Source organism: Sprattus sprattus, assembly GCF_963457725.1.
Source record: "Sprattus sprattus genome assembly, chromosome: 8".
Taxonomy (NCBI): Eukaryota; Metazoa; Chordata; class Actinopteri; order Clupeiformes; family Clupeidae; genus Sprattus; species Sprattus sprattus.
This window is the reverse complement of record NC_137927.1, coordinates 30,388,827-30,411,602: the sequence shown is the minus strand read 5'-3', so window position 1 is coordinate 30,411,602 and position 22,776 is coordinate 30,388,827. Positions and strand designations below refer to the sequence as shown.

Genomic DNA, 22,776 nt, shown 5'->3' with positions numbered 1-22,776 from the left:
AAAGCTCCAGTATACTATGGGCCCATGGTAAGCCAACGCCAGTGAGCTCCCATCTCCAGTAATCTGTCCAAGACTGTCCAGCCTTCAGCAGGGAGCAGAGGCAGGCTCTGTGGAGGAATGGTTCCTTCCATGACAACGGCATGAACAGAAATTCAATTTCCAAGCCATCTGCTTTAGAAACCATCTCAGTCAATAGCAAATGTATGAGTTATTGATTATATACACACCCTTGGTGATCATTACACAGATACCATGTCTATTTGAAGACAGGGGATGGGCACGCTTCATACCTGGCTCTGTCAGGGGGATAAAAACACGCATTGGAAACAAACGCTATGTCGTGCTTAGGAACTAAGCTGCTCGGAACTTCACTTGTGGCTATAGTCTCGCACTTTTACTGAAAAAGTACCTCCTTACCGCAGTCCTGAGATGAACTGCACCAGAGACAAGCACAGCTGCAGCTAACATCAATCAACCGTGCTTCTTACTTTGCTCCCTACAGAAGCCGCACAAGATAGGAGGGCTGCTTTTCCAGGACTATCTCCTGAATTTCCTGAGACCAAGTTCCCTCTCTGTACATTGAGGGTGGCCTTCCTCCTGCGGCAGACTGTGGAGTGACTCAGTTCAAGTTGCAGGGTGGCGGCGCATCGATTGGATGTCTGTCACATTTTGATGAAGATGTAGGCAAGGGAAGCAGCTGTGCACAGAGAGACGAGCAGCACGCCGAGAAAGATGCTGAGCTATTCTCGGAAAAAATGCTATGGAGAACTCGAGGAGGCTAGCGAGCGCGCGCGCGCGAGAGGAGGATCGAACACGACGCAGCCCCATATGGGCTGTGTCAGGTTGGACGATTCCCAGCTGTTTTGTATGCCGGAGAAAGGAGGGAACAGTTGGCTTTTCTTTCTTTCTTTTTCTTTCTTACATTTTCATTTTTTGCCCCACCCCCACCCTGCTCCCACATACACAAATCTTTGCGGAGGAATCTGTCGTCATGCCGTAGAAGAGGAAGGGGGCCATCCGCGTGAGCCATTACCAGTTAATGGACTCGCTTTCACAAAAGGACATTAAAGCCACTGTTTCCTGCTCCGTGTGTCAAGGGCTAAAAATAGGAACGCGCGGCAGAGCGGACACTGCTATTTACAGTGCTGCCGCCATCACTGGCTAAAGGGAGCGCCTTGTGGCCTGGGCCCAGCGCACCCTGAATAATCACTTTCCACAGGTCCGCTTTCACTGGGGCGCCGACACCATCACGACTCGGAGCAGTCTTAAAGACGGCAATTATATCACTGCTTTCACCTCCCCCTCAGCCGGAGACGAGGGCATTCTGTGGGGTGCGAGAGGGCAGTGGGCAGGTGGAAATAATTAAATGTATACGAACACTTAAAGGACAGTAACACACTGCAGATCATGACAAGATTCACAGCACATGATTAATAGGTGACCTTGGGTTTCTTGAAAGGCACCCTATAAATAAAATGTATTATTATTATTATTATTATTATTATTATTATTATTAATAAAACACCACAGATCATTCACACGCCAGGTCCCCTGTTGCCGTCCATGTAGAGCCGTGGCTATTGGCGGGGCGTGGCTTAGGGGAAAGGCCTGCAGTACTCAGAGGACGGCTTGGAATGTGTACAGTTGGGCTTTACCAGACAATGGAGGGCTTAACAGCCTCGGCAGCGGGCTCCATGGCTTCACTCCTCAAAGCATAACGCCAAACTCTCACAGACCTCAGCCAAAGAGCCGCTGCTGAAGGTCTTCTCTTAGCAAGCTAGGTGTAGTCAATATGAACTGGGAAGCACCGGTGTTAATAACAGACAATTCCCTTTCTACTGTTTATTACAAGTGAATTACCTAGGAAACAAATGATACTACTTGTCTGGTGACTATGTTTTCATCATAAACAAGATATGATTTTTAAATTCTAATATTATGATGCTAACTCCCCCATAAATATGAAGTAGTTATTAAATACAACGTACCTATGGACACTATTTATATTCATCTTAGTGTGCGTGTGTGTGTGTCAGTGTGTCTGTGTGTGTGTGTGTGTGTGTGTGTGTGTGTGTGTGTGTGTGTGTGTGTGTGTGTGTGTGTGTCTGTGTGTGTGTGTGTGAGTGTGTATGTGTGTGTGTGAGAGAGAGAGAGAGGGGGCGGGAGAAAATTGAGTGAATACTCACTTACTGATTACTGTATAAATAAAAATGTGTAAATGTATTTACTTGTTTGATTTTTTAACTTTCCACTGATCGCTCTTCTTTTATAACGATGTCCTGATGTTGGTACCTCGCAGAGACGTGCACAGGAATTTTGAGGGCAGTTGCTCTGCCCTGGAAAAAAAGGGCAACACATTCATTTTTGTCTCCGCCGCTGCCACGCCCCCGTCCCCTGATCGCAAATTTTGCCAATGTCATTTTAAACTCTCACTAACCGCCGCTGCCACGCCCCCGTCATCTGATCGCAAATGTTGCCAATATGATTTTAAACTCTCACTAACCGTTGCTGCCACGCCCCCGTCCCCTGATCACAAATATATATATTTCCTTCGGAGGGGCAACTTCAGATGAGGAGGGCAAACAGGCATTTGCCCGAGCAACCTTAGCCCACTCCTGTGCACGTCCCTGGTACCTAGTACAACTGCAGCGTGTCAGACCACAAGCTCATCTCCCACAGCTAAGAGGACCAGAGCAATGGCTGCAATAGGTGAAGTTATTGGACTTGAATCTGCAGTCTGGCACATGCAAAGACTGGAGTGCTAGCAAGGATGCCACCCATGCCTGCTGGTGCCCACTGCTAGCATCTCTCTTAAAGAGACAGGAAACCATGTTTACACCAACCAAGCCACTGTTACACACTAACCTCTATAAGACAACCAAACCTCCATTCATCTTAGTGTGCGTGTGTGTGTGTGTGTGTGTGTGTGTGTGTGTGTGTGTGTGTGTGTGTGTGTCTAACCTCTATAAGACAACCAAACCACTGTAACACACACACCTCTATAAGACAACCAAACCACTGTAACACACACACTTCTATAAGACAACCAAACCACTGTAACACACACAACCTCTATAAGACAACCAAACCACTGTAACACACTGACCTCTATAAGACAACCAAACCTCCATTACACACACACCTCTATAAGACAACCAAACCACTGTAACAGACACACTTCTATAAGACAACCAAACCACTGTTACACACACACCTCTACAAGACAACCAAACCTCCTTTCATCTTAGTGTACGTGTGTGTGTGTGTGTGTGTGTCTAACCTCTATAAGACAACCAAACCTCCATTCATCTTAGTGTACGTGTGTGTACTTAAAGACACACACACACACACACACACAGGCTTCTGTTCATGTGCTGTATGTACACAGACTTCATGCATACCTTCTTACTCTTTTCAGCTATTCTGTTATTTTTGTCTTGGTTCCCAGGATGCTATAGGGGACCATCCAAATAAAGTGTGTTTATAATCTTAGCATCTGTAGATAGTCTATAGGGGACCATCCACATCAAGTGTGTTTATAATCTGAGCATCTGTAGTTAGTCTATAGGGGGCCATCCAAATCAAATGTGTTCATAATCTGAGCATCTGTAGATAGTCTATAGGGGGCCATCCAAATCAAGTGTGACCCAGTGACGCCATTAGACGCTTCCATGACGAGCGGAAAGAAGACTGTGTTTCCTTCATTTCAAATGTCTGCTAGAGGACACCTTAACCAGTAGTTAGAGTAAGAGACATTTGGATGGGAATAAAGTCTATCCTAGAAGGGTACAGTAAGTGATCAGATGGTACCTGCCAATGACACACAAAGACGGTTGTCAAAAGACAGAATAATGCATTTGTTTTTCGCAGGAGTTGAGTAGATATGCACAGCCAATACATACCACAGCTTTTTACTTGGGACAATTAGGTAGCATGTATACTTTGTCATTATGTAGTTTTTGTTGTCAAAGACAAAACTCTTTCCAAACCAACCACTACAGTGACACTTTGGGGAGAGTGATTTAAAGCATGATGTTCATCAGTAAACCTGTGCATTTAGCATCTCTCAGGCGTTAATACTGGCATTTTTGCATGGAGTTGTTCACATGTTGCACAAAAGTATTTGTATGAGAGAAACAATGTGCTGGAAATGTATGCAACACTGTCTTTTTTTTATCATGTTAAAAGAGTGACCCGCCGAATCTCAAGGTGGTTTTTTTTTGTTGCAAAAAAAAACTACATAAGGCACATAATAATTGTTTTTGATGTTGATGCTGTTGCAGAGGTGGTTCTTTGCTTTTCACATAACACATACTTCCATGCTGATGAGAGTATGGCTTGAGTAAAAAAACAGGCAGACAGCGTAACATCAAAACAGGCACATGGCTCACTCCCCTAGAGGTCGAGCGCATGCAAAGGCCGGGTAGGTCATTAGTTATTACGCGCAAAGGAAGTCCCGCAGACGATGAGCCAGAGCGTATCTCCCCCCTTTCACATTCCTTAAGGCGGTCCGCATCCGTTATAAGGCATGCCTACGCCAGGACACGACCCCCTCGATTGCAAGCAAACATACACCAAACGCACTAGCCATCAACAAACCTGTGTTGATACATACTCAAGTAAGCTACAAAACGAAATGAAGACGTGCCATTGGTAAAACCACTGTTATGATGCAATATATACATGGCCCATAATCAATCTACTGAAAGGCTTGTTGAAATATTTAAGTAAGTAAAGTTGAAAAATGCAAACCATCGCAGTTCATTTAATGCGCTTGTCACCTGCTGACATAAATCATATCTCCCATTAAATCGACATGGCGTAAATATAAAATACAGGACACACATGTATGAATAAGGCAACAATAATTGTTTCTATGTCCTCCCCGAGCCGACCCCTCACAAACCACATCTTCTCAAACCATCATGATTCCTAAAGACGATTAACAAGCCACAGCGACATCCATGGTCTAGCCTGGTGTCCTGACCACGGTCGAATCTTTATTCTTACCGTTTTGAGCTGAGGCGTATTGCAGCATTAAGTTTCCAAAAAGGACCACCGCCAGCAACACTGCATTGAAGTGCATTCTTGAGTCTCGGTCTGGGTAACCGATGGTCAAAAGAGATGCTGGATGAAAGCTATTGACAGCGGAAATAGAAGATGACAGTTGCAGGTAGCCTACAAGCGGGCATTAACAAATCGGAATGCGTAGTGGTTGGTCTTGGTCGTCTCTAGTCAATGACGACAGCGTTCTTAAAAAATATAATGATGATTCTTTGGTGTCAAAGGCAGCCTCGGAATGTTTATTGCAAGCCCAGTGGCCAAGAGATGCCGATGATGGGCCACAGGCGGAGTAGTCTCCTTCATCGGATTTCAGAGTAGCGATCCTTCGATGCCAGTGCGTGCATCCACAACATTGGCTCAGGCGGATCAATGCTGCGTGTTGTACTGCGCAGCAGCGAAACACATCCACATACGATCCACACTCGGGATTGTTTTGTAGCGTACCGCTGCTTGAAAATCTCAGAAACCCCTGACAGGACCGAAATTACGCAGTCATAAAGTGATTTATCAAAACCGCTTGGCAGTTTCTATTTTCAACTGGCATTCATTTTTAATGAGTAACTTATTATTATACCAGTTGCCAGGTGCACTGTGTGTGGCCAAGCGCTCTCTGATTAAATCCACTCAGATGCGTTTCATTTGAGTCCACGATAACCGTACTTTTGCGCATGATCATTAGCCTACTATTAGCATGCGCTGTAATTTAAGCAAGCTCTGCAGTCCTGACAGAAAATGACATATGTCAAGTACGCCGTCGAAGTATAATATCTGTTCTTCACTAAGGTTCAGGATCATTCGGTAATTCGATGTTGAATTTACGGCGTGCAATAGAAGAACAAAGAAAATATTGTGATGTTGGTGGCAATGATTATGATACTAATATAAGGAGATATGATACAGGTAGAGTTAGCCCGTCGTGTTTACCATTAACAGGGGGGAAATGCGCATTTATTCTGCATGAACCGCAGTATTATGGATGAACTGGCCCCTGACATCTGCGGTCCCAATATGGCCTCCGTTAATCCGACGGATCTTTTCTCTCCGACGAGATTTTGCCGCCATCGTATGGTGTTTTGCTGAAGGTTCGGTGTGTTTCCCATTTCTGCAAGGCACTACATATCCTACAATCAAATCCTGAAAACCTACCCAGCACAAAACAAGCAAGTCTCACCTATGAACGCACTTGCTCAGTGCTGTCCTGCAAATAATATCGTGAATTATGAAAGACAATTATTGGTTGAAATCAATTATTGTGAAGGCCTACACAGATAATGGATCAATTTTTGTGTTTGTAAAATGGTTATAACCGATTATGTCATAGCCCTGTCTTGATTCACCATTATTTTTGACACATTTTGATCTAATAGTGTATTGTGTTTTTTTTCCATTTCCAATGTATTCTGCGTGTTCCATTCAGGACATACAGATGGCAGCAAATGCCAATAGTTTTGAGAAGTGCTGTAAAGACATGAAACATATTTTTGTATTCACAATCTGTGAATAAGGGATGAATACAGATGCAATCGTTTTGATACAATGATGAAAGATCGAATTCTTATGTGCAGTTTCTATAAAGCGTTACATCAAGCGTTACCTCATATTTAATCGTGGAATAGCAAACCTTATTGTTATGTAGGCTACACGTTTTGTTTTGAATGTCAACGATGTGTCATCTGTGCATGTTTATAGAACAAGCTTGTTGTAGAATGACGCTTCAGGTTGTAAAACACACAACTTTGTCTGACTCTTTGGTCGCTTTATGATTCATTTCATGACATCTCTTAGAATAAAACGCTTTTAAATTAAAAACTGTCCTCAGTTGACTGAGATAAGTGCTGTACACTTTCACCAGAGGGGACAACAGAAGAAGACCCACTCTCATCACCCAATGACAGAACAAATTGACTTTCCCTCCACTTTCCTGCCCTCCCTCAAACACGTCCATGAAAAATATATTTAAATCAAGGCCCCACCTGCCACCCTCTGAGAGCCAATTATTTGGACAAATCTAGTGACTGATGGCACACCCTCCTTTGTTCAAAACCAATAGGAATGGAAGTGTGGCACTTTGCCTGCGGGGAAAAAACTTTCCCCAGGATCAGAGTTAGTCACGCATCACCAAACTGTTGCCAATGTGTCCACAACGGAGCTCCCTCTTTTGGAACTTTGACCATTACAACTATTATTATTCTGAGGTGTGTTTAGTATGGGAAGTAGACAACAATGGCTTACAAGACTGAAGAATGAACTTGGCAACAGTCCTCTTGTTTCCAATGTGGCCTTCGGCTTCATACTTATGGGACTAGAAAAGTTGGTGGAGTTGGAGTTTGAGTGTCCTTGCAATCCCAAATGGAATGGAGTGTTTTCCTCAGCTTTCTTCATCATCCCCGCCGTCATGGCCTTCACGTTGATGCTGATTATTCAAGGATGCAGATGTGACTCTTGGTGTCGCAAGACCTTATCCCTCTCCAGCTTCGTCCCGGCGATCGTGTGGTTGATATTGCTCTTTCTCGACGGGCAGTACTTTGCGTGCGCAATGACGGACTGGAAGGGCAGGTTTGTCATCGTTGACAAAGCGGCTCCGCAAAAATGGTGTGAACCCACGAACGAGGACGACGTCATGCCGCAAGAACTGATGCTTCGCTCGCAGCAGTTATTCGTTGTTTCTCAGGTGAGCTCGCGTGGTGAAGGTAACATCTGGGGGCAAACTGTTGGATGGCTCCGTCGCAGTATATTTCCGCTGTGGATTTTTTTTTTTTAAGTCTGTCTTCTCATGTTCACTCTTTATGAGCAATGATATTGAAAAATAAACGTGTGCTGGGCTAATAATAATTCTTCTCTGCTCTGTTTCTTCCGCACTTTCAGGTCATAGGCATAGCTCTTCTCATTTTCATCTGTGTGGGACTTGTAGTGTATGTGATTAGAGAGAGCTGCCAAGAGGAGATGGAGACCCAGGATTCCAGCGTAGCGGAGATGACGATGTGCAGTTTGAGTTCACGAAGGACGCGAACGTCATGAATGTGGACATTGAAGCCTCCATTGCACACCTCCCCGCATTAGTCTGAACAGCGGGAGACTACCGTAGGCTACAGAGTACCGTAGGACTTTCTGAAACACCATCCCTGTAAATATGTTCTATTTTCCTCATGGAATACTTTATATGCATTTTTATGACCTCATAATCTTGGACAGATTTATCTGCAGGACATCTTGATTTTTTACAACTATCTGATAGTAACTTTTTTTTATATAAATCACAGATTTTTTACAGATCAGTATTGACTCTCGTCTGGAGTTACATTGTTTATGTAAAGTCTTTTTTAAAAACGAACACGCAAGTATTGAGACATTTCGCTGATGTACTTGACGTCAGTGTATGGTATACCAAAGTTATACTGAACACACATATAAACGCAATATAAACATGGAATTATCTTAAAGATTTTGCTGAACATACCAGGAAATCCGTTAGTGCTGTAAACTATGGATTCCACAAGACTATGGCTACAGATATGAATTTGTGTAGAAATTCTAGGATCGTTTATTTTAGTTCATGAAACAGGAAACTCGACATGTTGTATTTATATTTTTTGTTCAGTGTATATTGTATAGTAGAGTTCCTGGATATCCATAAAAGTGATTGGTTCACAACATCCTCTACTTTTGTGTCTGGTGCCTAGAAAATAAGCAGGTATGTTTTTATGATCTAAAAGAGAGCGGAAAAAAATGACCTTCATCTTGTGGGTATTTGGTCTGATGCTGGCAAGACACATTTGTTTCCTTGATCTGTTGTAACAAGTAACCAGCATTCACTGGATTACATTACCAGTCTCACAGAGAAATAGGTCTGGGTTCCTTCAAAAGGGAAGCACAGTTTTAAATGTCAGTAATTGTGTTGAAATGGTTACAATAGTTCAAAAATCCAGGAAATTGCCATTTGAAGGGAAAGTTTGCTCATGAATGAAAACCTGTTATTCATTTCCATATAGTCAAGAAGAAGTGCTGACATTCTGGGGTCATTTGCACCAACAGGGCTTGTCCTTAAAGAGTTCAGTCCACAATTCTATTCAAATCAAGTTTTTTTTAATTCAATTAATCAGTCCTCACAGTTCTCTACCTATCCATTCTCTGTGTGCACTTATTCAAAATAATGGTTTTCATACCTGGCTCTGTTAATGGGACACAGACATATTGGCTCATACCAAACCATACAATTCCAGCGAATCAACACGTTGCTTCAGGAGCACTGAAGGGAGGGGTGTCATTTGAATGGCTGTTGAACCCAAATATCAGCAACCTTTATACAGAATGGCAGACTCAACTTTAAAAAGGCTTGATTCTAAGACCAGTAGACATGAACTGAAATGTGTCACAGGACATTCATTTCTCCGGGTCTACAAGCCTTGTTGGTGCAACTTGGCTACGGTCCTTTTGTGATCCACAGGAAAAGAACCCTAAAATGAGGCTCAAAATATCACGAGAATGAAAAAAATAATGCCACGATTTTCATTGATGAGTGAACTGACCTTTGAGAGCTTAAACATCTCAGCAAGGAAGTGTTGCTTTGTTGACGTTTTGGATGCTGGTTTGGCAGTCTCATCCTCTGGTCCTCTTTGCTTTTGTGCAATACAACTCTCAGTTTGTCGGAATCTGGTTAGCCTGACTGACTTGTTTTCAGTTTTTAAGCCTGGTAATGTGTTGCATTGAGATAAAAAAAAAAACATACAACAAATGACAAGCCCCACTGCTATTTGTTTAGGAAAGAATCAAGTTTTAATATTGGCATTGAAGGTGTTGCCTCATAGTGCTTAATGTGATTCATCCCATATGTGCTCTGACTCAGTCACAGTGCTGTTTAATTTGTGCTCTGACTCAGTCGCAGTGCTGTTTAATATGTGCTCTGACTCAGTTGCAGTAATGTTTAATATGTGCTCTGACTCAGTCGCAGTGCTGTTTAATATGTGCTCTGACTCAGTTGCAGTTATGTTTAATATGTGCTCTGACTCAGTCGCAGTGCTGTTTAATATGTGCTCTGACTCAGTTGCAGTAATGTTTAATATGTGCTCTGACTCAGTCGCAGTGCTGTTTAATATGTGCTCTGACTCAGTTGCAGTTATGTTTAATATGTGCTTTGACAGTGTCAAATGTTCCCATCAGATTATGATGGCATCACCCAGGGTTTTTTCCCGAGCTTATTAATGTGCAGTGCTCCAAAATGACACTGAGAGTGAAATAACGGAGAAAGCAAAGAACTGATGCCGTCTCAGGATACTCTGGACATGTGAGAAATGCATTTCAAAGGCATTCTGTGATGCAGTAAATTGTTGTCTGACGTAAATGTTGCTGTGTCTCAAAACGTCCATTTGCCACGTACACTGTCACACACCCTCGATGAAGAATAACACACCAGAGCCACACACACCCTCCATGAAGAATAACACACCAGAGCCACACACACCATCCATGAAGAATATCACACCAGAGCCAAACACACCCTCCATGAAGAATAGAATATCAGAGCCACACACACCCTCCATGAAGAATATCACACCAGAGCCACACACACCATCCATGAAGAATAACACACCAGAGCCACACACACCCTCCATGAAGAATAACACACCAGAGCCACATACACCCTCCATGAAGAATAACACACCAGAGCCACACACACCCTCCATGAAGAATAGAATAACACACCAGAGCCACACACACCATCCATGAAGAATAACACACCAGAGCCACATACACCCTCCATGAAGAATAACACACCAGAGCCACACACACCCTCCATGAAGAATAGAATATCACACCAGAGCCACACACACCCTCCATGAAGAATAACACACCAGAGCCACATACACCCTCCATGAAGAATAACACACCAGAGCCACACACACCCTCCATGAAGAATAGAATATCACACCAGAGCCACACACACCCTCCATGAAGAATAACACACCAGAGCCACATACACCCTCCATGAAGAATAACACACCAGAGCCACACACACCCTCCATGAAGAATAACACACCAGAGCCACATACACCCTCCATGAAGAATAACACACCAGAGCCACACACATCAGAATATCACACCAGAGCCACACACACCCTCCATGAAGAATAGAATATCAGAATCTTAAATCACATTGGCTGTGAATCGCCCATATGCTGTAACCCTCGAGTAGGTTTCAAGGTTTGAGATGGGAGGTTTCCTCTAAAAGTGCCATAACCAAAACATAACTAATATTTCACTGTTGTTAGAGATCTTCTGGATCTACTCTAAAGATGGAAGTTAGTCCTTGAGCAAGAGTGAAAGGTTGAAATGTTTCTATTCCGTTCCGTTTCATATTCGAACGATGCGTGCGTGTCTCAAAGCAGACAAAACAGAAGTGACTCACGCTAAGATTCCTGAGTCTGAGCCACACACACTGCCTAGCATGGCACACACACAACGACTCTACAGACAACTAGTGAACACACATAATGTGTACAGTACAAAAGGTGTTTTGTAGTTTATTAGCATATTAAAGAGCGAGCACGAAAACCATAACTAAGGTTTGAATCCAGGATAAAGCCACCTTAGTTAGCAGAGGCTCCATACAAAAAAAAGTGTTTTAATTGAAATCATTAAACACTTTAGTATAATTTACTACAGACCTCACATCTCCAATCAGTAAGTATGTAACAGATGCAGTCTAACTATGCCCACAACAAAAGAGGTTTTAAGGGTAGGTCTTCCTGCATGAAGATTTTGAATGCAAGGATTGGGAGCAAGGGCTAAAAGTGCAAACTGCAATGTGCAACATTGCATTGAATGACCTGTGGTTTATGAATTGGTAGTCTCATTACGCACACAAAACTATGCAGTCCAGACCACTTGATTGTGCATACATCTAATCCACCTTCCACTCTCAGTATCACCCTAATTATAGATGCTTTACTTGCAGAAATCCACTAGAGAGCGCTGTTGTCCTTGTTTTCTGTCTTCCAAGCAAAGCCCACTTTGGAATTCTTTCGAACCTTCCTATTATCCTTTGGTCAAGGTGTTAACTGTTTACAAACATCGCAAATGGATTAAAATGTCATGATATAATAAACATTTTCATCATGTGTCATTCTGAGTTCGACAATTTCTCTCTTTCTCTTTTCAGTGCTATATGTTGTATAATCCTTCCAAAGTCGCGTTAGAGGTTGTAGACTGTGTCAGAGTTGACAGCGGGTTTCCCACTTTGGACACATAGATACAGCTCATAGTGCAGAACTATGAAGGGCTGGCAGACCTTTGCACTTCAACTCAAAGATATAGCCGAGTGTAGGGTAGAGCATTTCAAACATTCCTCAGTGTGTAGTGTTCCGGGTTGCGGCAACATAGCCGAGGTAACTATTCTGCATTTGATCCATGTCTAAAATGTAATTGGAAAGGGATGTTTGGGATGTATTTCGGTCTTGGTAATACTTATGTTTTATGATACTGCATGAAAGCGCACATGCTGGTGAATAAGTTGGGTAATCATCAGTGTAGAGAACATTATGTGTAGGGGTTTGTCTAAGCAAGGGCTGCACAGACAGATCCTAAGATCATGAATTGTAGATTTTCTCTCTGCCTGTTAACTCGTTTTTTAAATGATGACATTTACGCTCGGGTTTGGTGCGCTTTCGTGTCATTTCGACTGCCCGCGCACCTCCCACTTTTTGTATCCTGTCGCATGCAGCACGGCTGGCACGCGAGCTAAATGAACGAGCTGGAGACAAGTCGCAGCTCCGTCTGTATCTTTGCATTTCTATGACCCTTCAATGCATGAGCACAGAGATTCCCAGGTGACATAGAGGGAGATTACTGGAGTAATTGTACAAACGTTTGTGTGGATTACCAACGTTACAGGCCAGATAGAGACCTGAGGGTCAAAACCTTGCTTGTAGGTTGTGCCAAAAACGTAACGGTTCCACAATGCAGTTGAGACCATCTTTTGTTACCATAACAAATTACGTTAACCTGGAATTAGCAGGCTAGATTTGCTGTTGACATTAAAACACTTACCAAAAACCTTTAGGACTCGTCCAGATGGATCCACACATGAAAAGCAAAAACCTGTGAAAGAAGCTTTCAAAAAACCTGATTTATAATTATATATCTGTAAAAAAAAAAAAAAAAAAAAAACTGTGTTTAGACCTTTTTACATCTGACCTGTGACGTGCTTTTGTTTCTAATTTCCCATGTCTCTTAGGGGTTTCAAACATGAAATGGCAGTTGGTACCCATAGTGTGTATTGCAGCACTGGCTCTCTCAGTGTGTGTTGTCTATGGCGGGAAGGTTCTGGTGTTTCCTATCGATGGCAGCCATTGGGTCAACATGAACATTCTGATCAAGGAGCTCCATTCCAGGGGGCACACCATCACCGTGTTCCGGTCTTCAGGAAGCTGGTACATCAAAGAGTCCGCTCCACACTACAGTTCCATCACCATAGACACGGCGGGGGGGTTCGACGAGGCCTTCTTGAATGAACTCACGTCGCGCCTGCTGCAGATCCAGGCTGACGGCGAGTCGAGCTGGACGCGTCTTCAGGTGGAGTGGGAGCTCATGGTGAAGGGTGCGGAGATGACTCAAATGGAGATTGTGATGCTCTCGAAATTGCTCGACGACCACAAGCTTACACAGTCCCTCAAGGATGCCAAGTACGATCTTGTTTTGGCGGACCCGGTGCAACCATCTGGAGCCTTCCTGGCTCATTACCTGAACTTGCCCTTGGTCTTTAATGTCCGCTGGACTGCTCTAGGTGAGGGGCACTTTGCCATAGCTCCGACGCCTCTGTCCTATGTTCCCATGCCTATGCTTGAGCTCACAGACAACATGAACTTTCTCGAAAGGGTTTTAAATGTTCTTTTTTTTGCCTTCTATGAACTTCAAGCCGAGTTTATCCTTCGGCCAATGTATGCTCCTTTTACAAACAAATATTTTGGTCCAGACGTAGACTATTTTAAGTTGATTCAGGGAGCTGATATTTGGCTGATGCGAGTCGACTTTGTGTTTGAGTTCCCACGCCCCACTATGCCTAACGTCGTTTACATGGGTGGGTTCCAGTGTAAGCCAGCAAAGCCCCTTCCTCAAGACCTGGAGGACTTTGTACAGAGCTCTGGAGAACATGGAGTCATCATCATGTCTTTGGGGACGTTAGTCAGTGAACTTCCAAAACGCATAATAGAGGAAATGGCTGCCGCTTTTGCCCAGCTCCCACAGAAAGTCATCATGAGGTACACCGGAGAAAAACCATCGACCCTTGGCAATAACACCCTGCTGGTCGAGTGGTTGCCTCAGAACGACCTCCTTGGCCATTCAAAGACCAGAGTATTTGTAGCCCATGGGGGAACCAATGGCGTTCAGGAGGCCATATATCATGGTGTCCCAATTCTTGGTGTCCCACTTATGTTTGATCAACCTGACAACCTTTCAAAGATGAGAGCTAAAGGGGCTGCAAAGGTCATGGACATTTTCTCATTGAACAGAGACACCTTCCTCCAGGGCTTACAGGAAGTGCTCCATGAGCCGTCCTACAAGGAGAACATGCAGAGGCTCTCCAGGCTGCACAGGGACCAGCCAATGAAGCCCCTGGACCGAGCCCTCTTCTGGATTGAGTTTGTGATGAGACACAAAGGTGCTGCTCACCTGCGCACAGAGTCCTACAAGATGCCCTGGTACGCCTACCACTCAGTGGACGTCATACTGTTCTTGCTTGCTGTCATGACCACTTTTGTGGCTACTTTTGTTTTTGGAATGAAATTTTTGTGCACAAGGATTTGTTGTAAACGAAAGTCGAAACAAGAATGAAAACGACCTCCTTTTTTTATCAACATTGATTAAAAAAAAAATACAATAAAAGTGACATCTGATTAGTTAAACATTTATGGATAATCACTGCAAAGATGAGATAAAATATTAATTTAATGTTAATCAGATGTCTACAACGATGTGTGTCGCTGGTGATGAGATGCTGTATATCTATGGCTACTAACAGGAATTTATTTTCTTTCTTTTTTTTTACTATTCTTTATGTTTTATATTTAAACATAAATTCAGTACGTGTCTGTGGAGATTCGGTATGATATTAAAATGCCTGAGGGTTTGTTATTGTCCCTAATCATGCACTGGAATGCAGTGGAATCCAATCTGAAAGACGGCAGATGTATCACAAAAGAGGTAAAGTGAGTCAAACTACTCCACCATTCTTACCTGCCTGCCGTGCTCTTGTGTCCTCAGGTTTTCACATACAACTTAATGGCACTTGCGTAAGGTGGTTTGATTAGAATTTTGGCATTTATTTTCAAATTCATCATTCTCTTTCATCAGCTGCTGAATGGATTGTAATCGACCTCACTTGTATGTTGTTTTCAATAGAATGTGTACAAACTGAATAAATCAAAATGTGCATTTTAGGACATGCATATTTACAAACCTGAGAAGGAACCTTTGTCCCAGTTTGTTTCATAAAACCCTAGTTATCTCCAGTAGATAAATAAGGCAAACTCATAACACCCTAGTTCTCTCCAGTAGATAAATAAGGCAAACTGATAAATATGTACTCTAACTGTCCTTAGGGGACAAGAGTTAATATGAAGGAAGGTGCTTATATAATCAATATAAGTAGTACAATTATTCTTCACCAGAAAAGCTATATGTTATGTACTAAGTATACATCTGCTCCCATCTGGGTTACCGGTTCTACCTCAAGGGTGCATACAAATTGCTGAGTGTGTGTGTGTTTGTGCATACAAATTGCTGAGTGTGTGTGTGTGTTTGTGCATACAAACTGTTGAGTGTGTGTGTGTGTGTGTGTGTGTGTGTGTGTGTGTGTGTGTGAGTGTGTGCATACAAACTGCTGAATGGCCTTCATACAGGAACGAGGTGAGCACTCACTCACTGGCCCAAGCAGAGAGGGTTCTGGCATGGGCAAATCCAGAAGCTGCTCCGTGGATTGGGCCTCAACATTCAGCTAAAAGAGAAGAGCTGTGTCACTCCTGCTGCTTAACTTCAAAGCCTTTATTTGATTTGTCTTTCTTATGTCACGTGCCGGCTCTCTGCATGTAACACGAATGGGAGTTCAACACGCAAAGGTTGTATAATAAAACTGACATTTATTAAAGTATAGTAGAAACAGTCAGTATAAAGTACAAAGTGTGGTGCAAGCGGGTGTCTCAGTAGGGTACACAGGTCAAACAAACGAACATAAACCACGCGTCGAGGAGAGGGAGCCTCTCGCACACTGCTGCTCCCAGGCCTTCTTATTCTGGAGCTCATCAAGCCCTCATTCGGCACACCTGCCCAGACTCTGCTACTCAGCTGTGGAGAATAGAGAACACTGATAGCAGGGGGCGGGGCAGACCAGGCTGGGTCGTGACACTTTGCTGTGTCCTTTTACACATACAAAGCAGGATTGAATCATTTTGACTAAAGGAAGTGCTTAAGTGTGTGCATGGATGTACAGTACTGCTGAAAACCCGCACCTCCCTCACACTGGTGTTCATCAGAGTGGCATTATTAGAGGTGTAACAAAAGTCCTCAAGCCTCAACATCAGCTAATGACTCAGTAATCCGACCCTTGAAGAACAGGCCAGGTGAACCAGTTCTACACCAAGCCTATCCAACAGCAAACAAATGACTCTAAGGAGTGGGGAGACACACTCACACACACACACACACACACACACACACACACACAGACTCACACACACACACACACACACACACACACACACCACTTGACAGAAAGCCAAACCAAACAACCAGACACCTAAAATCCTTGAAAATTGCACATAGAACAAAACAAAGGGAAGCATAGTGTGGTTGAATGATCACATGTATCTTGTTTATAAAGGTCACGTCTCTAACCTGAATCGCAACAGTTTGTTCTCAGTCCCAATGGCTAAACATACATTCGCACACATGGCCTAATCACTGAGAACACATTACATTCAGTTGCAATAAGTCTATATTTGTGGCAAGTGCCAGCTTGTCATGTGTGTAACAAGCAGTCTGGCATTCCAGGTTAATGGCGTAGCCAACAGGCAAAGTCCCAAGAGAGATCTGATCTTATACTGGCCTGTTATTTATAAATCTACATTGGTAATTTATATTTACATTTATATTAATATTCATATTTATTATCTATTTATATTAGTCTTGTTTTGACTTGCATTTACAACAAATCCTGGTGCACAGAAATTTCATTCCAAAAACAAAAGTAGCCACAAAAGTGGTCATGACAGCAAGCAAGAACAGTATGACGTCCACTGAGTGGTAGGCATACCAGGGCATCTTGTAGGACTCTGTGCGCAGGTGAGCAGCACCTTTGTGTCTCATCACAAACTCAATCCAGAAGAGGGCTCGGTCCAGGGGCTTCATTGGCTGGTCCCTGTGCAGCCTGGAGAGCCTCTGCATGTTCTCCCTGTAGGACGGCTCATGGAGCACTTCCTGTACAGCCTGGAGGAACACCACTCTGTCCAAAGAGGCAATGTCCACTACGGTTGCCACACCTTTAGCTTGCATTTTGGAAAGATTGTCTGCTTGATCAAATATCAAGGGAATGCCAACTATTGGCACCCCGTGGTAGATGGCTTCTAGGATACCATTTGTGCCGCCATGAGACACAAAGACCTTGACCTTGGGATGTCCTAATAGGTCATTCTGAGGCAACCACTTCACTAGCAAGGTGTTGTTTCCCAGAGCAGATGGTCTGTCGCCAGGGTATCTCCAAATTACTTTCTGTGGCAGCTGAGCAAATGCAACAGCTATCTCATCAGCAATATCCCTCGGAAGCTGCCCTACCAAGGTACCCAAAGACATGATGATGACTCCATGGTCTCCAGAGCTCTGTACAAAGTCCTCCAGGTCTTGAGGAAGGGGCTTTGCTGGCTTACACTGGAACCCACCCATGTAAACAACGTTAGGCATAGTGGGGCGTGGAAACTCAAACACAAAGTCGACTCGCATCAGCCAAATGTCTGCCGCCTGAAACAGCTCAAAGTAGTCCACGTCTGGACCAAAGTACCTGTTAACCAAGGCCGAATAGGATGGCCCAACAGTACGGCGGTAAAGATACATCCTGAAGCCATACATGAGAAAGTTGCGTACTCTCTCCACAAACGTCATTTGATCAGTCAGCTTGGCCACGGGGAATGGAACATACGAGGGTGGCGACGGAGCAACGGCAAAATGACCCTCGCCGTGCACCGTCCACCGCACGTTAAAGATGAGTGGCAGTTTGAGGTAGTGGGCCAGTATCACTCCTCCGCCGTTGGCAGGGTCTGTTAAAACCAAGTCGTACCTGGCGTCCCGAAGAGCCTGCACCAGCTCAGGGTCGCCCAGCATCTGTGCCACCATCTCACAGACCTTGCGGTGAACCTCCGAGAACTTCTCCTTGAGCTCCATGTCCAAAGCGAGCCGAGTCCAAACAGAGGATCCCTCCCTTCGAATCTGCAGCTGCCTGGACACGAACGAGCTGAAGAAAGCCTCATCTGCTCCTGCAGCGATGTCTATGGTGACGGAGCTGTAGTAGGGGGAGTGCTCCTGGATATACCAGCTGTCTGCGGGGCGGACTACCGTCACGCTGTGGCCGTGCGCATGGAGCTCCTCGATCAGCACCTTCATGTTTACCCAGTGGCTTCCATCTTGTGGAAATACAAGTACCTTTCCACTGAGTGTCAGCTGAATTAGAAGGGTCAGAAGACAGATGGAGAGGTTGACTGATGATGTCATGGCTGTGTTCTTACCAGCTCATCTGTTTCCCCCTAAAGCACGTGCAAACAGACATAGACATAAAAACACAGACACATACACACAGACAGACACAGACACAGACACAGACACAGACAAAGACACAGACACAGACACAGACACAGACACAGACAGAAACACAAACAAACACACACACACACAAGAGAAAGATTAAAAATCATATTCCAACCTAGGCTTTCAGCTCCACAACAAATGTATGGCCGGCTTAAACAGAACATCAATTTGAATGCAACTTCATGAGTAGAAGTAGCATTTAGAGTAAAGGGTCACAACTACTACAAGTTGGACTCTGACTACTGTCCATTCTCTGTGCTTAAATCTGAATGCACCTGGTAAATCAAGTATGGTCCCATCATTAATAATGGATTAGATCATTGTTCTGTATCTGTTACTTAACATGGTTTGTAAATAGCTTTACAAATAAGACAAATTCAAACCTTTTCCGTAAGATGGCACACATGTTTATGTTTTTTTTTTTTTTACCCTTGACAACATGGAATGGTAAATGGACCCTTGACGAATTATCAGCAGTGTTCAGACTTGTGGGATGCTAGGCTAAACAACGATAACCAGGGACGTGCACAGGAATTTTGAAGGGCAGTTGCTCTGCCCTGGAAAAAAGGGGCAACACGTACATTTTTGTCACTGTCGCTGCCTCGCCCCCGTCCCCTGATCGCAAATTTTGCCAATATCATTTTAAACTCTCACTAACCGCCGCTGCCACGCCCCGTCACCTGATCGCAATATATATATTTCCTTTGGGGGGGCAACTTCAGTCGTGGAGGGCAAACGGGCAGTTGCCCAAGCAACCTTAGCCCACTTCAGTGCACGTCCCTGACGATAACCAATCTGAACACTCAACACACTACAACAGTGTTAACTCGCTCAGTCTGTGATGATGCAAGGTCTAACCTCTTCTGTGTGCCGCAAATCATTTCTGGTCATCACTCAGTTCCATATGCAAGTGCACGCTCACACACATTTGCACTGTATTTGAAATAACACTATTGAAAAAGACCCCCCCACTCCCACTATGATTACTTTAAAGGAACATTAAATGTCCTCAATGTTAATCATTGTTCATAGATTCAGGGACACTTCACTACCACAACATAGAGGAAGTAATTATTTCATCATAGAGGAAGGAAGTATTTTCAAGTTAAACTACAACATTTAAAAAAATGTGTCATACCAGATGACATTACGGTGAAATTGAACACATTTTAAGAATGTTAATGACTTTGTGACAATGTAGTTTGAGTATTTTCCATTTGAAATAACCTTTGTTGTAATATCGACCCTAAAGTTTTTCGTGGTTTTTCACGCTATACAACAGAGTGGAAGTGTTGTTGAAATTATTCTTACATTCAACTAGTACAGTTGTATAACGTTTCTATACGAACATAGAGAAGGCTAGGTCAAGCTTACGGCTTACAAGTCCTATATCCTTAGGCTACAGAATACACGTTTTCGACAAATATGTCGTATGAAAGAACTTACCTTTTATATATTTACAATATTAGTAGGCCTATTGTCAGTTACAAGTCCAACTCATCAGAGAAACGTCTATTTAGTGCAAATATCGCTGATGTGCCAACATATGAAAAATGAACACTTCCTGGATTGGCATAATGAAAGAAATCCATCTGACGACCTGGAGTTTGAGTAAGCGACGCTGCGCTGCTCTGCGCTCAATGAAATGCATGCCCCGTTTTATGCTGTCAACATTCTCTCCCAAAAGCGACGAGTGGTTTTGAAGCCACCGTCACGTTATGCAACGTTAACTCTTTGTTGACAAATTGAGTTTCACAAAACTAGAGCCACTCACGTATTTTCGTAGAAACGACACAGGTTGCTTAGTTAGTGCCTAAACATATGAAAAAGTTGACACGGTCAACATTCCACGTGTAATTTGCCTCAGTATCAATATTGGACCTTCCTGATTCCCACCAAAAGTCCATAACTCCGTTTTATTCAGTAAGCCTAATTATTTTATTCAGATTAAAATACAGTGTCAACCACAACAGAGGGTCAAACTCAAATACACTTTGAGAGTTACACTATGCATGCCCAAACAAGACTATGTGACTAAATACACATTTGATTTTTTCAAAGACTAAATTGGTAATTCAGACCCTTTTTATTCCTTCTAATCGGATGACCCTTGGTGATCACAGTATACCCAAATCACTCTTCTGTAAAAAGTGTAGCACACTTTTTAGATAAGATATTTTATACCTTTCTATTACAGTCATACATTTCTCAGACTTTTTTTACTTTTTATAATTTGCTCATTATTAAAATTAGTAATACAAAATGGCAGCCGTTACAGTAGAATCCAGGTTCTGTTTGCAATTGTAAACCTTTTAATCTACCTTATTTTTTATTTTATTACACAGGCGTAACAAAAACCTGATAACAGCAAAAAATAATCACACCTATCAAGGACAAAACAGCAACCAAAAACAGCACTACATCCAATGAATGGTAGGCGTACCAGGGCATCTTGTAGGACTCTGTGCGCAGGTGAGCAGCACCTTTGTGTCTCATCACAAACTCAATCCAGAAGAGGGCTCGGTCCAGGGGCTTCATTGGCTGGTCCCTGTGCAGCCTGGAGAGCCTCTGCATGTTCTCCCTGTAGGACGGCTCATGGAGCACTTCCTGTAAAGCCTGGAGCAGAGTGCCTTTTTCTAGAGTAGCAACAGAGAGTATTGTTGCCCCACCTCTTACTTTCAGCCTGAGAAGGTTGTCATACTGGTCGAAGAACAGAGGTATTCCCACAACTGGAACGCCGTGATAAAGAGCTTCCTGCAATCCATTTGTTCCACCATGGGCCACAAAGAGTTTTACTTTGGGGTGTCCCAGGATATCATTCTGTGGCATCCAGTCAACCAGCAGCGTGTTGTTGCCCAGGGTCGAAGGTCTCTCTCCAGTGTACTTCCAAATGACTTTCTGGGGCAACTCAGCAAAAGCAGCAGCTATGTCTTCAGTAATATCACTCGGAAGTTCACTGACAAATGTCCCCAAGGACATGAGGATGACCCCATGTTCTCCAGAGCTCTGTACAAAGTCCTCCAGGTCTTGAGGAAGGGGCTTTGCTGGCTTACACTGGAACCCACCCATGTAAACGACGTTAGGCATAGTGGGGCGTGGGAACTCAAACACAAAGTCACCACGCATCAGCCACAGATCTGCAGACTGCATGAGCGTGTAGAAATCACTGCGTGGACTCAGGTACTTCTCACAGACCTCTTGGTATACTGGTCTCAGAGTCAAGCGATCTTGGATGACCATAGCTCCAAAGTAAAGCATGTTTTTGACTCTCTCTATGAAAGTCATCTTGTCTGAAAAGCCCGACCCAGTCAGTGGGATGTAGGACACCGGTGAAGGGGCAACAGCGAAGTGTCCCTCTCCAACTGGTAACCAGCGCACATTATAGACCAGAGGAAGATGCAGGTAATGGGCCAACACTGTCCCCCCACCCCAGCAAGGATCTGTGAGCAGTATATCATAGTGACTGTCCTGGAGGATTTTGACAAGCTCTTGGTTCTCAAGTATGTTCACAATCATCTCTTTCAAGGTGACGTGAGCCTCCTTCATCATCTTAAACATGTCAATCATCAAGGTCACAAAGACAAACACGGAACTATGCCCCCTCTGGATGTTAATGGTGTCCTTAATGATTCTTTGAATAAATTCCTCGTCCAAGCTGGCGCTCACTGGAACAGTGATGGTGTTATAGGATGAGGAATTGTCTTTGACGTACCAGCTTTTGTCTGAGCGCAGTACTGTGATGTCGTGTCCTTTGGAGTGCAAACCTTCGATGAGGATGTTCATGTTCACCCAGTGGCTCCCCTCCACTGGATAAACAAGTACCTTTCCCCCGTGACAAGTGTGCAATGTCAGGCATAGGAGCGAGGA

General features: G+C 43.7%; 3 protein-coding genes and 1 pseudogene across 4 annotated transcripts in view; 1 reads left to right on the top strand and 3 right to left on the bottom strand.

The window, feature by feature from the left end:
• LOC308369136 (neuroplastin-like) overlaps positions 1-5,114 on the bottom strand; it is a 48,558-nt gene extending 43,444 nt beyond the window's left edge. The window contains exon 1 of the mRNA XM_080843480.1: positions 5,011-5,114. Coding sequence (XP_080699606.1) covers positions 5,011-5,086 — 76 coding nt within the window. The 5' untranslated portion in view covers positions 5,087-5,114. The remainder of the gene's footprint in view (positions 1-5,010) is intronic.
• An 8,305-nt stretch (positions 5,115-13,419) lies between these two features.
• LOC308369423 (UDP-glucuronosyltransferase 2A3-like) lies at positions 13,420-14,892 on the top strand (the record flags this gene model as incomplete). The annotated part of the gene is made up of 1 exon (XM_080843847.1): positions 13,420-14,892. The coding sequence occupies one exon, from the start codon at positions 13,420-13,422 to the stop codon at positions 14,890-14,892; it is 1,473 nt and encodes a 490-aa protein (XP_080699973.1).
• A 2,343-nt stretch (positions 14,893-17,235) lies between these two features.
• On the bottom strand, positions 17,236-18,816 carry LOC308369138 (UDP-glucuronosyltransferase 2A1-like; the record flags this gene model as incomplete). Its single annotated transcript, XM_080843483.1, has 1 exon — positions 17,236-18,816. The coding sequence occupies one exon, from the start codon at positions 18,814-18,816 to the stop codon at positions 17,236-17,238; it is 1,581 nt and encodes a 526-aa protein (XP_080699609.1).
• A 2,405-nt stretch (positions 18,817-21,221) lies between these two features.
• On the bottom strand, positions 21,222-22,776 carry LOC308369142 (UDP-glucuronosyltransferase 2A1-like; annotated as a pseudogene). The gene has a single exon. The product of its transcript is annotated as a UDP-glucuronosyltransferase 2A1-like (transcript).